At 37.7% G+C, this 14,435-nt stretch overlaps 1 protein-coding gene across 2 annotated transcripts in view; it reads right to left on the bottom strand.

Annotated features, from left to right (window-relative positions):
• PCSK5 (proprotein convertase subtilisin/kexin type 5) overlaps positions 1 to 14,435 on the bottom strand; it is a 246,494-nt gene that overhangs the window by 140,450 nt on the left and 91,609 nt on the right. For both annotated transcript variants that reach the window (XM_040580316.1, XM_040580315.1), the window contains exons 6-7: positions 8,523 to 8,611; positions 3,306 to 3,478 (exon numbers count right to left, since the gene is read on the bottom strand). In XM_040580316.1, the coding sequence (XP_040436250.1) occupies positions 3,306 to 3,478; positions 8,523 to 8,611 (262 nt within the window). The remainder of the gene's footprint in view (positions 1 to 3,305; positions 3,479 to 8,522; positions 8,612 to 14,435) is intronic.

Here is a 14,435-nt window from a genome sequence, read left to right as displayed (position 1 = left end):
GCACAATAGATGAAACATACCAATCTTGAATCTTTGTGTAGATCTGAAAGGTATTGCCAAATTTTCCTGTACCAATGTTACTTTAATTTACCTCACAGACGCTATACTACATATAATACTGTTGTTGTTCAGTTTAATACTTCTAAAAAAAGGAAGGACAAGATCTGTATACAATGTAATAAGTATTTTTGCCTGCCTATCATTATTTGCACAATCATTGTGACTACCTGGGTAAATCTGTGTTTGGTAGGTACCTAGTTGGACAATGATCTGATTTTAGGAATATTTTGGCACAGAGATAATTTGTCTTTTCTTCCCCCATTTGTCTCATTTAAAAAAAGTACCTTTGTCTGAACATGAAAATGCATGATTTATTAAAAAGAACAAGAACAGGTTCATCTTAAAGTAATTTTTGGTCTGGAAACTAAGTCTGTCAAGGAAGGTCGTAACTGAGATACACATTTACAATCTTTCAATCTATATTACATTTTAAATAATGAAAATTGGAGATTAACCTTAAAAATGGTATATTTCTTATCAGTATGATTTTATGTAAGGTTTGGAAAGCACTTTTATTTCCTTAGTAGAAATGAAAAAGCTTTTGTAGTCAGAGCTAGATAAAATTTCCAAATACATGTAAATATTTAGATCCATTCAACTCTACATGGGCAACTTTGGGTAGAACAAAACATCAATAAAACGAAATAGAAGCTAAATTGCAAAAATAATCATTTGACTTGCATCTTCCACTATTTCTCAAAAAAATATACCAAACTCTTTTTCTGCATTGTTATCAGAAAAAAGGCCACCTCAGAATTTTAAATTTAAATGCCACATTTCCACTATATACTGGTACTTACTAAAAATATAGAACAATGTGCTGGTAAAATGAAATTCATCTGGGTTCTGTAGGGTATCTTCTCATATTACAGCTATAATAATAATAATGGAACAATAACACTTATAGGCAAGATCTGTGCTTTTGGCAAATTATTCCGCATTCTTGATTTATACCGGATTTATCCCCAGTTTGAGATTTCAATGAGGAAATGGCTGACTTCTTCTGGTACAGAAATTTGGCCTGAACATTTCATGATTGTCTTACATATGTGAAATATGACATTTAAACTAGCACATACATATGTTTAAACGTAAAACTTATTTTGTTCAAGTTCCCTGTTCCCCTGCATCCTGTAGTTCCATTAGGGTCCCTTTCTTCACTTTGTTTTTTTTCTTCTCTGTGGTCACTGTCAAAGAGTAGTAAACTCTAGCTGGTGATGGGAAGCACTGATATTCCGTCCTACATGGGGAGCGATGATGCATGTGAAGCAATAATGGAGGTTCATTTGGCCTTCTACTTACTTGTTATACTGTTCTAGAAACACTTCAACAACTATTTTAATGACTACTAAATACAGCCAAGCTCTCTAGGCAGAATCTGTTGGTGTCCCTGAATGTGTTTTAACTGTGAATCCCCTGAATTTTTTTGCAGGGTAAAGTTAAGTACATGCTTGAGTATTTTATTATGACAGGCTTCATGTACTACATAAGCTACAACAAACAAAAGCGTAAATCTGCAGCCCTACACTGAATGGTCATCACATGAACAAGTGAAAGGAAGGCAGCGGTCTGCACTTGCATGGTTAGTAAAGCACTGACAGAACTGAGTTTGAGAGACAGGTCTTCTAACATCACATGGCATAGGAAGCACACAGTTCCTGTCATCAGTTTAGTATCTCAGTAATTCCTCTTTATAACTTACCTGCTAGGTAGTTAAGCATGTATTACTATCCACATTGGGGCAAGGAAAACAGGGGTGAGAGTAAGAAATTTATGCAGCTTTATCAAGGAAACCAAAATAAGCCAGGGATGCAGCTGTGATTAGATGTGAATTCACATTTCCTAGGCTTGTGCTGCTAGGCAATGTTTATGGTGATACTGGGTATCAATTTTATGATGTACTTATTTATAACTTACAGTCAAGTATGCTGTAAATCACCCAAAACTGCACTGCGCATACAGCCTGTCAGCTTGACCAGGTGCTCTTGTAGCTTTGCCTATTACTCCTCTGAAGCCATTGTCCCCATTTCTTGTTATGAATGCTTTTTATGGTATACCTTAAATTAATATAGTCTCTTAGTGGCAGACACTGTCTTTTAACATAGCACAAATCTTCTATGCTGAATGTTAGCTATGGTTTACTAAAATCAGTCTTGGCATACCTGGATAAAACACTCATTGACTTCAGTAATAGCTGCACTTTCCAATCTTGCTGCAGTGTTACCATATTCCAGTAACTATGTTCCAGTTCTGCTTTGGTCCAACAGTTTCAGTCTCTTATAAAAAATGTTTTGTATTAATCCCCTCTTTTCTGATCCTAGAGCCACCCACCACTGAACTAGCAAGTCTTCTGCTGCATTCAAAATAATGCTCAAACCTTTGAATGCAAAGCTTTCAAGTCCTTTCCACCAGCCCTATATAGTGGAAAGAGGTGTGAGTGCTGGAAGACGAGGAATTCCCTGATCTATTTAACAGGCAGGAGAGTAAAAGGAAGAACTTAAAACCATCCTCTGACATCAAAAATTCCTCTAACTACTCATTTCCTTCTGTGGCCTTATTTGTTTGACAGTAACTTATTAAAGAAAATTGTAAAGGTCTTAGAATTTTCATATAGGGGCATTTGGGATTTTGTGTCGTATTATTGAAGATCTCTGGGCTATATCACAGAGAAAATAGCACAGACTAGTAGAGAAATGTATATGAAGTTATAAACAGGGTGTAAGTTTTCTGAGACCAGACAGCAACACTAAAAGAAACACAGGTGTAGACTTTTTTTAGCCCCCAACTCCCTATCAAAATCATCAAACTTCCATTAAGAAATCAAGCAAAATAAAGCAAGGGAAGAAACGAAGAAAGAAGACAAAACAATCAAGACTTTTGTTTTAAATTCCATTGCAATTTTGCAATTCAGATTTGATGACTTGGCATTGCTGTGCAAAGTAGCATTTTTCAGTCTCTTTTTTTTTTCTTGCAAAATTACGTCATTACCTCAGAACAGTTTTAAAGGACACTGAGGATGATGTATTCCAATTGAAAATGAACAGAACTGATATTTCAGGAAGGACTGACTGTAAGGTCACTGTAGAAGGAAATGTGGGTTTAGTTTTATGCAAAAGAAATTCTCCTTCTTTCCTTCAAGATCTTTTCCTGTTCCCCATGCTGTGCACTTGCACACACTGGGCATGTGTGGCCTTACACATTCACACAAGAGGAGGTCAAGGAGATGCAGTTTGATGCCAACCTACCATTCTGATGCCGTTCTCAAAGGCCTGACGTGCTAGAGAAGCAGGTCCATCCACAGTCTTACCATCGTCATCAGGCCCCCAGCTGGCACTGTAGATGTGGATGTGCTGGGGATTAAGGCTTAGAGACTTTGCTTCTACCATGTCAGTCACGTCTCCGTCCAGCATCCGTACACCTTCAAAATGAAAGATAAATGAACAGGACCAACCAACTCAAAATACTTCTCCCTCGTACCTGGGAAAATTTTTGTGTAGGACGTTGGACTGAATGATGATAAGGATTTCTACTGTTGTAAAAAAAATGCAACAGAAACCTGTTTGGATATGTGTTTTCCCAATGGAAAAAAGTCTTTAGATGAAAAAAATACAAAAAGGAAGGAATATTTGGCCTTCAAGTTTTAGAAATTATCTACAAGTCCTTTATCCACTATACAGCCTTTGAACATAAACTTTACGCTAAAGAAAACTTTTAAAAAAGACTTGATATGTTTGTATGACTCCCTTGAAGATAACATGTTTTTCTTTCTTTTTTAATACTGCAGTGAAACTGCAGCACCTACTATGAGTCATTCCCAATCCTAAGTATGTCAACAGAGGTAATGAAAGGTTCTCTGCTGACAGGTAAACATGGGATCATTCTTTCACTGCATGAGGCTGCAAAGAGGTAACTGGGGATAAGGCTTGTGTGTACTACTATACACAGCAGCAAGACGATTACAGGAAGTTAGAAACAAATATCCTATATGTAACATTATTCAACCTGAAACTACAATATCGTGAACATCCTCCTCTGTGCAGAAGCAGCTTTTGTATGGTATAATCTGAAATTCTTGTGTTTAAAGAATCCATTCATGTGGGCTTGGACAAGTCAGTGTGCTAGCCCTTTTAAAGTGAACAGCATCATGATGTTTTAAGATCACTAAACTGAGTAATTTAAATGTGGAAAACCACATTTAAAAATGTTAAAGTCGTTCTTTTGCCTACTATAAGACTTTAGCTGAAGTTAATTCCCACTCAGAAAACCACTAATGCCAGTTTTAACCTGAGCAAGAAAAAGGAACTATAAACAGCTAGTGTGACATTTGATCAGGGACGTTAAATACTAAATAATAATTAGCATTGTATAGTATGATAGTACAGATTAATGATTATTTCCACAATTAACAAGGTTGACACTCTTTCTCCTTTAAAAGGCCACTGTTATTTATAAACCAAATTTACATATTTTAAATTACAGACACATTTAATTTTGCTCATGAGCTCTGACTGAAGTTACTTGGGTATTTACCAAGACTGTAACTTCCAATTAACAGAAGGTATGGGGGGTGCTTTGTTGATAGAGGGTCTTATTGTTTTCCTTACTCTAATTGACTCAGAAATGAAAAGTGATCATATTTCTAAGTTCACACAAAAGCTGCCCGTGTTTTGTGAGATAATAAACTTTTACAAACAGTGATCTCACTATGAACTTTACTTTATTAAAAAAGTCATTAAAGAAACTGGGATTCTCAGGTTTTATTTTTCTTCCTCAGTATAATCTCAGAAAATTAATGATGGGTGGAAATTGTGTTCTCAGTTTCTTTCAAACACATTAAAATATATTTAGTTCTAAATAAAGACAATAAAAGGTACACTGCTTTTCAAAGAAGGAAAATAAAGCTTTCCTTTATGTCTCTGTTACTGTGTAGCATGCCTAAATAATACTACATGCACTCTGTGAACAATAACTCCAAATTCTGCCACTGGCACCTGAAGTAATTCACATCAGGTTGGTTGGGGTTTTTTTTGCTCATGGTGAAATGGTCAAATCTAAAGGAATACAGACAAGGCTGTGACTTGGGTGTTGCTCTCTCTGGTCAACAATTGACAGACATGCCTCAAGGGTGACTTGGAACAACAGAGGTCTCATTGGCTATTTAAAATAAAAATAATTCCTTTCTCTCTCTTCTTTTTCTCTTTCCCTCCATTCGCTCTCCCCCTCCACCCCACCCCAAATGTCTGGATTAGTTAATTCTACCGATCACAAAATCTCCAAACTGCATTTGGAATGTGGTGATAGCAAAACAAAAGCTGTCCAGAAGGCAATTAACAGATTGCATTTGCAGAGTGTTCTACCTAAGACTTCAGAGCTCTTTAAGACTTTTTCAAATATTTGCAGTAATTGCCAAAACCTAAGTGGCATTTTAGTCAGAACAAACTTCTGATGAACCACAGGAAACATGCAAACTGAGCTCAACAACTTTTCTTTTAAAATGTTTGTTTTTAATCAGTATTTGATTTAAACTTAAAGAAACAGCTGAACTAATTCCTTGTCAGCTGAAGACAATGTACATCTGTTGTGCCATAATTCAGTGTAACTGTTTTCCCGTCAGGACTTGAGCCCAGCCAAGTAACTAAGCACCCAAATCCCCACAGATGCTTTGCAACTTCCACAATCAGTCTGCAACAATAACAACACACTAACCATCCCTTCCTATAAAAAGTCTCACAAGCTCTGTAGGTGGTAATTTGCCATGTGTGATTACTGCAGAATCACATAAAAAAAAAAATACTTGGTGCACTGGTTTGTCTTTTAGTGAAAGGGCCTGTAGCTAGCTTAGCTAAGCACAAATCGCAGGCATAGTGCATAATTTTTTTATAAGAAACGTGTCACAACCTGTAAAAGAACTAAAGGTACACACTGCAATTTTACTCGAATTGTCTTATCTGCAGATTACATCCCCACTTACACCATTGTAGGAGAAGGCTCAGACTTACTAAGGATCTTCTGACCTATTTGTGGTCAGAGGTTTTTCAATATGTGGAAATGAGACAAGGAGTACAAACACATTTAGGAAAAAAGTGAGCATTACTGGTGGATATCTTGTTAATGGCTTTCCATCACAAAGATCATTAATCGGATTTGTTCAGCTGCCAGTATTTGATGGATTATCAATGGAAAGGATTTCATTTCCCTTTTGCTTTATCTCTTCACTATCCCTTACGTGTCCAGAGATGCTTTTCTGTTTGAAGTAAAGAATACTTATCTTGGTGAAGCAAATTCAACATCACTGTCAGCAGGTGCTCCTCAATGTAAGGAGAATGTAATTGCTTTACCTTGACTCTAGTTTCTTCTCCAAGAAGGCCCCTGAAGGGTCTTTAAATCCCCGGGAAACAAGTGAGCTAAACACTAGTTCAGCATAATATGATTCAACATTTTTACACTCTATCTGGCCTGCAGAGAGGAAACAAAACCACTGCCTATTTACATGTGTAGCTTATGGCTTCTCTGAGGGAAGGGAGGGAGGCACACCAAACAGAGGTCAGCAGCAGCAAAACTCTTGAATATATGCATATAGCGGGAAAGGAAGTTTAAACTCCCTTCCCAATACCCTGGAATTCGCTCTTGCCTCTGATTTTCTGCAGATTATCTGCTGAGACTCCTGAAGTCTTATTTTCAACTGCTGATGCTTTTAAAAGGTGGTACATTACCTCAAGTGAGGCTTACACACTTGTTACCCAGTTTCCAGCTTTCTTTGAATAACAGTGTTAACGATGGCTCTACAAAATCATGGTGATAAATGGAGTGGACAGGATTTTTATTTTACTTAGACCACTGAAAATTCTTGAAGGCTGTCATATTCTTGATACTATATAAATAAATAAATACACAAACAAATGGATAAATAAATAAATAAAAATTTAAATAAATAGGCACATATATCCAGTCTTTACTGTTCACATTAACTGCATCATACCATCTGATTAGTTTTTGCACCATATTTAGAAAAGGCTGTGATTCAGTTAATATGCCTGGAGGATTTATAAACTATCATTATTACACATTCCTAATGCTTAATAAATAATAACCTATTCAGGAGCAATTGTTACTAATGGAGAAATTTTCAATGACATGCCCAAGCTGTTGCAGGTTCTGTGACTATCCAACCCACAAACGAGACTTCTCCAGAAGCCGTCTTTTATCTCTGTCAGTGCACTAACTCTCCTCTGACTCTGGTTTGACAATGCAATAAATCTGATTTCATAGCTGCTGGTACATGACCAAATGCCACGTCAATATGAGACAACTTGCTCATCTGCCACAAACTCACTCTCTTGGTCAGTTCAGATTTTCTAAACCACTTTGACAGGGTAACTTTGTGCAGGCAGACTCTGCACCTGAAGGGAAATTGTATTTCTGCATCACTCTAACTTTATGCTGGATCAGGTATTGTCTATCCTCTTGAAGCCAGCAGGAAAACAGAAAGCTGACATTAGGATGATGTTGTGTGCTTTGGCTAATCTGAAATGCAGCTGTGCTCACATTTGATTTGGATCAAACTTGTACTGATCCAGTAGAGAACAGATACAGTACTATTAATTGTGGAAACACGGCCTCAACTCTGCCTGCTCACATTTTTAAACTGTCCTCTGGTGGATATATAGGTAAACATGTTTCTGTTTTCACAGATGGACTCTATTTTGTGAAAGAAAATCAACAATTAATGAGTTTGAGCTATAGGTCTTTCTACTGAAAGCCAATATACCAATCCCATTATTTCATCAAAAGTTCAGTGTAAAACTTCACTTAAAGAATTGAAATCTGACACAGGCAGGCTACAGCCTAGAAGACACACAGATGACATTTTGGTAATTACCTCCAGAAATTAAACCAATGGTCCTAATTAAGCAGATGTTGACTAAGAATTCACAGAAACCATTCTCTTGGCTGAATGAAAAAAAATATGATTAAATCTCATAATTCAGGCAATAATCTGATCAGCGGGACCAAAAGAAAATTCTCTTCAACCACAGCCAAACAACACAAAAATACATTGTTTTGACAGTTTTGTGTGGGATCAATATGCAAGGCAATATTCCTGATGTGTACATTTACTTTTGGTTTGTCAAAGTTCTTCACTCAGGGCTCTGAATCTGTGAGAAAACCCAAATGTCCTAATTCTGGGGTTTGTGTTTTCATCAAAGGTCTCCCTTTTGCTTTTTCTGTGTGTACTGAAGAGGCAGCATTCCAGGGGGCACTGGAGAAGTGTCACTAGAGACAAACTCCTTCAGTACTGGTATTTAACGACCACTCTACAACTGAGATTTACTTGCTAACACAGCTAGGTTTGTTATACATACAAATCTCCTTCTCTTGTTGAGAAAGGTCTGAATGTACCATTTAGTACAAATGGCTCTTTGGTTACTGTTTTTTTGGTGGTGGGAGATTGTTTCACATACCTCCAATCTTGGCATTAAAGGCGATTCCTACTGTGCAGTGTGAGTTGTTTGCCGTGGCTGCCACTTCTCCAGCACAACGGGTTCCATGCCTGTAGTCAGACAAACATTTTTTCCGAGTAAACACAGACTGTTGGGATTAAAGGCTTTGATTTTGCTTATCCTCAGGTGCTAAAAGCACAACTATCCACAATGTCTTGCACTGATCAATACCTCATAGCGATTCATACTCATGTTGCAATATTCCTCTGAGCACATTTTAACACCATTACCACAGTCATGTTAATCTCGTCATGGTAGGCTTTCTAGCCACTGGAAACATGCGCAGTTTGTAACAAAGGCATACAACGGTGATACATAATCCTCAGTAACAGAAAGAAGTTTTGAATACCAGTTCTTGATTTTGAACCAAATCTCAGAGTACAGAAAGAACTTTTGTCCTGCATTCTCCCACAGCCACCCATGTGGCTGGCATGTAGACCTCCACACAACCTTCAGCAGGCACTGGGTGTACCACACTTTTCCACAAGGAAGATGAGATTGTGCCAATGCCCACCGTGCTGTTTAGAGGCAAGTCTGAGACTGGCTATGTGCCAGGTATGCTGAAAACTTCCATGTAGGCATATCTGGTTATGTCTTGGGCCCAACCTGCAAGCCTGCAGCCTTCCTGGGAACAGAAAAAACAGCTGAAGTTCCCTCCACATCAGAGGTATACACTGTGCCTGTAAATAGAGTTGGGCTGCAAGGGTATTATCTTAAGAAGTTGCTGAAGGAAAGCACAAAACCTTCACCGGTTGCTCATCCCCTTCCCCACTGTGCAAAGCCATGGTGGGATGCCTTGCCTAGCCCTGACCCATGCTCTCTACAAGGTGACAATGGTCATCCATACGGCCACCATGGTAGGAAAGCTGTCCCTGCTTTTTGCAGTCTTTGCCTGCAATATGGGTTTTTCAGGGTGTTTTCTACCAGTGACTTTTGCCTTTATCCTTGTGCAGTTAAGCAGCTGCTTGCAGAAATTTAACACAAACAGGAGCAGACATGGAACTTCAGAGATCTGCTACGGACAGGACGCACAGAGTTTCAGAGCAGACAGGAAAAGAGATGGGGACTTGATGAGACCAAGACAGAAAGATAAGGCTTGGGTAGCCACAAAGAAAGAAGTTTAAAAAGTCAAAGCAAAAAATAGATAACAACATAGCAAGCATTTCAGAGGAGGCTAAGTGAGGTTAGTTGTGTACACAGGCAATCCTGCTGGTGGCAGCTTACAGGCCACTTACACAGACATCTGGAAAACATGGGTGTTTTTGAATTAATGTTGACACCCATATTACAGACAAGAATCACCATTGCTTTCTCTTGGTACAGCTCATTTTGGCTAGAGTTACTCCTTATTTCCTTATTATTAATGCAACTTTTTTCCCTTAACCTTTTAAGACACACAGATAAGAAAACTTGTTTGGAATGAATTAATGTAAAACAAGAACACCAACAAATAGGACTAGGGAAAAAAAGAGAGGAAAAAAGCCCCCAAAAAAGTAGCATAAGGGATCAATGCTAACCTGTTAGAATTTCAAAGGAGATAATAAAGTTTATCGGATAAGTTATATATATATATATATATAAAAGCTATGAAAAAGTGTACTGTTTATTCACAAAGTGACAAGTTGCATGCTGATAAATCCTAAAGTTGGAACAAGGTTTCACAACTATATGTATATAAATTTATTTCCTAATAATCTGTTCACAATTCATCATTTGGTTGCCAAACTTCTCCAGATAATTTTTCAAGACTGAATTTTAAGTTTATTTTTCATATGAAGCCTGATTTTCTTCATTTGAAGAAAGCCTATTTAACTCTAATTGATAAACCAATGCCTTATCCTGTTACAGAATTATTTTGAAAAACCTGAAGTAAATAATTCAGGAATGGCAGATGAAAACAAGTTTTAAAAAGATCCTTCTTCATCTTTATTTTCAAATAGGGTTCTAGCTCTGTGTTTGTTTAAAGTAATGTTTTTTTGAAGTGTATTAAAATTTATAGGAAAACACCGGTCTTAAGAATTACTTACAAGGCACATGATACCCAAACTTCCCATTTTCTCATTATGATTCTGCTAGGTGCTACATAGAAGTTTAGAGGCATTATCACTCAAACATCAAAGCACGGATGACTATACTCTAGAAATGCAGAAGTACCCCCGTACATCACCTCAGTGTATGTAGAATCACAGACATACAGAATGGTTTGGACTGGAAAGGACCTTAAACATCATGTAGTTCCAACCCCGTTGCCATGGGCAGGGACACCTTCCACTAGACCAGGTTCCTCAAAGCCCCGTCCAGCCTGGCCTTGAACATTTCCAGGGATGGGGCAGCCACAGCTTCTCTGGGCAGCCTGTTCCAGTGTCTCACCACCCTCACAGTGAAGAATTTCTTCCTAATATGTAAACTATCCTCTTTTATTTTAAAGCCATTACCCCTTATCCTATCACCACATGTCCTTTTAAAATGTTCCTCTCCAGCTTTCCTGTAGGCTCCCTTTGGGTACTGGAAGGTTGCTATGAGGTCTCCCTGGAGCCTTCTCTTCTCCAGGTTGAACAACTCCAACTCTCTCAGTCTGATAAAATAAATCACTTCCTGCCCGGTGAAGGGCATGTGGCCAAGCCACAGCTTCCTAGAGGGAGACTGCACTGGCAAGAACCTCCCCCCCTCCCCGGGTACCAAGTTTGGGAAGGAGTGATGGAAGGAATATAAACCACATCTAGAGGAGGAAGGCTGCCTGAAGAAGCGTGGAAGAAACGGTTCAGGTTTCTCCATGGCTCCCAGCAGAGTTTGCGGATATTTGCTACTTTGTTAACTACATCCTCCAAGTGCTGTTAAAAGGGTTAGATTTCCACTGGATCACCAATCACCAAAGACACTCCAGTCACCACAGGGCCATGTAATGTTTGTAGAGGGGAAACAGAAAGGATGTGTGGTGGTTAGGGGGATGACAGTGTGACACAGTAGCAGGATTAAAAGTAGCCTAAATTCCCACTGAAGTGGAAGTAGCTGCTGTGGTAGAAGTATCTTCTGTAAGAAGCAGCCGAGGTTTTTTAAAGGACTGGTGTGGAAGTACCATAACACACATTTATTGAATTAAAGCACAGTAAGAATTTTCAGGTAGATTTCTCATAGAAAAAAGCATAACCCAGAAATAATTAGGTCTATGGACAGTTTTACAACATGCAAGTTAAATCAACTTTGCAGAGTATTTCACTAGTTTTCACATATTGGAAAATCCTTTTCCTTTATCATATTTTAAGTCCAGTAATGGTATAACTTTATTTAGTAAGCAGATTTTTATCTTAGACCCTTGCTTCTCTGCCAAGATTATTGTTAATTGCATCCTATATTTATAATGGAAATGACAAAATCAAAAGATGTTTCATTCATTTCAAGGTCATACGTATAAAATTGCACTTTTTACAGTCAGTTTTCCACTGTGTGAATTAATCATATATGCAACTCAATTTGGTTTAATATGTTATCTTTTATGGGTCCTCTAAGTAATATTTCAGTTATGCTGTGAAAGAGAAGACTTTCTAAAAAATCCGCGTATAAAAAGTTATGTTCTTGCCACACTGCTTTTAACTTTCCCTGTCCTAGATTTTTGCTTGAGGTTTACAGTTTGGAACAGACTCTGAATTGTGCAGTTAAAATCAGAAAAGCCTTGTCATTAATCATTACACTAATTTCTTAACTAACCTGATAAACAAATATGATGAAACTGATGCCTGAAATTGATTAAGTCTGCTTTAAAGCTATGAAAAATTTTACTGATCATGAGATCCTGGAAATTTCAAACTACAAACAGCTTATGGAGAAGTTTTAACCAGTAACAAAAGGTGAAACAAGAGGCACTTTCCAGTTCGCATTTTTTGTGAATGTATGTATATCAAAACACAACGATCTCCTGCCTTTGTGGGATGCCTGCATCACGTACAACTTGTTTAAAAAGTTAATGCAGTCCTAGAAGAAAGCCATGACTGCCCTTCTACAAAGGTCTTTATCTTGATAAACTTTAAGGGCTGATGCATCATTTCACTGGATCCTTTGCCAGCTTATGTTGAAGGGAAGTAAGTTCCCAGGCTATTAAATGGCACTTTGAATAGACACTCAGCTAAAAGGTTTCGCACCTCTCCTTTGTGTTAATGTCATGGTGATACAGCGCCACAGAATAGAAAAATGAAAAAAAGCTTGGTTATGAGATATTCTGCTCATCTCCAAATGTGTCTCCTACCTGGAGTCTAAAAGGAAAAAGAAGAGGAACACAAAGAAAACTTTCTTGTTGTTTGTCTCATAAGGAGAGACATGAAAAATTGATATTCAAAGACAGATTTAGGCTCAAGAGGCCATCAGGTAAAAGAAGTAAGATGTCACAGGCATTATCTTAGAAAAAAAAAGTTGACTTAGATGTTTATAAAGCTGACCAGCACTTTCCACCGTAAAACCGTCTCTTATGATTCTGCCTAGCTTTAACCGCTTTAGCTAATTTTTCCATTCCCAGCAAGTATGGACAGCTCTTTCAGAAATGTATTTATTTTCATTTTTGTATATGAGTGAGACAGAACACAAAGAACAAAGAAATATGCAGGCAATTAAGATTGATTTTCTTCTCTTTTTATAAGAAGGAAATTTGTCAGTCTGTCATTATCAATATGTCAGTAAGTCAGTAAGGTGTCAAAGACCTACTCAGGAAAACCTTAATAAAGATAATTTTTTTGCCTTATGATGTCCTTACTATTATATGGAGAACTTGAAATAAATTCTATAGAAAGGTGTATATTAATTTTTTCTTCTGCTGCATGCATGTATACCTGTATCACCTGGATGCTAAAGGTACAGTCTTTCTGTGGTTCTCTAAGCATAAGATAGGAGAAATTTAAGAGTTACGCTCTAATCTGTTACACAAAGTAACTTTTTTCAGTAACAGATTTTTTCTGAGACCGAAATGGCTCAGCATTTCAGCCAACAATGGAAAGAGAAAAGGCGCATGTTCTGTGATTAATAGTCACCCCCTACCCTACCAACATAGCTGAAACATAAGACATTTACCTTTCAATAATCACTTCTAATTTGCCTTTCAGAAAAGGAAGAAGGTATAAGGCACCAGGAACACCTTTAACATAAAAGTTAATTAAACTCGCTTCTGAATGTTTAGAGTAAGGAAATACTCAAGAGTTAGTGAAGACAGCTGCTGGTAACTTGAAAAGCCCCTGCCATGTCAATTGGCTCTGCATTGCAGAGCCTCTGTCTCTCACAGCTATTTTTTGAATTCCACAAACACGCTGACCATGCATTTCTTTGCTGTATTTTACTCTTCTGGAGTTCATCAAGTATTTCAGAACACAAAAAGCTCAGGGGACCGGAGGATCTAAGGCCCTCCAGTTTTTCATGACACTAACATTATAGTCCAGCCCACTTCAACCTGTCACCAATGAATCTTTTCAGCACGGGAACTTGAGGAGAAAAGAGTTTTGGGGTATTTCAATGCAGGCCCATCACAAACATCTGCGGGCACACCACTAATTTACTGAGGTTTTCTAAGAGATACTCAGCACAGGAATTAGTCTGTAAAGTAATGAAGAAAACGGTGGGGGGTTGGGTGGGGTTCTTTTGGTTTCTTTGTTTGTTTTGGTGTTTTTTTTTAATCCAGGGAACTGTCTACAAAAAAGAAGAAAACTTGATATCCTTCGCAAATTCTATGCTGCACATATTGTAAGAGTGAATATTAAACAATTGCAAAAAGGTTAGAATAGACAGTCTAACAGTTTACATAAGGTTATGTACATTTTAATAGGCTGTGCTTGAACAGCCTGCTTTTGATAACCAGCAACTTCCTTTCTCAACATAATTATGCAACAAACTTATTCC

The sequence above is a fragment of the Falco naumanni genome, chromosome Z (genome assembly GCF_017639655.2).
Source record: "Falco naumanni isolate bFalNau1 chromosome Z, bFalNau1.pat, whole genome shotgun sequence".
NCBI classification, from domain to species: Eukaryota; Metazoa; Chordata; class Aves; order Falconiformes; family Falconidae; genus Falco; species Falco naumanni.
This window is presented reverse-complemented; position numbering and strand designations above follow the sequence as displayed.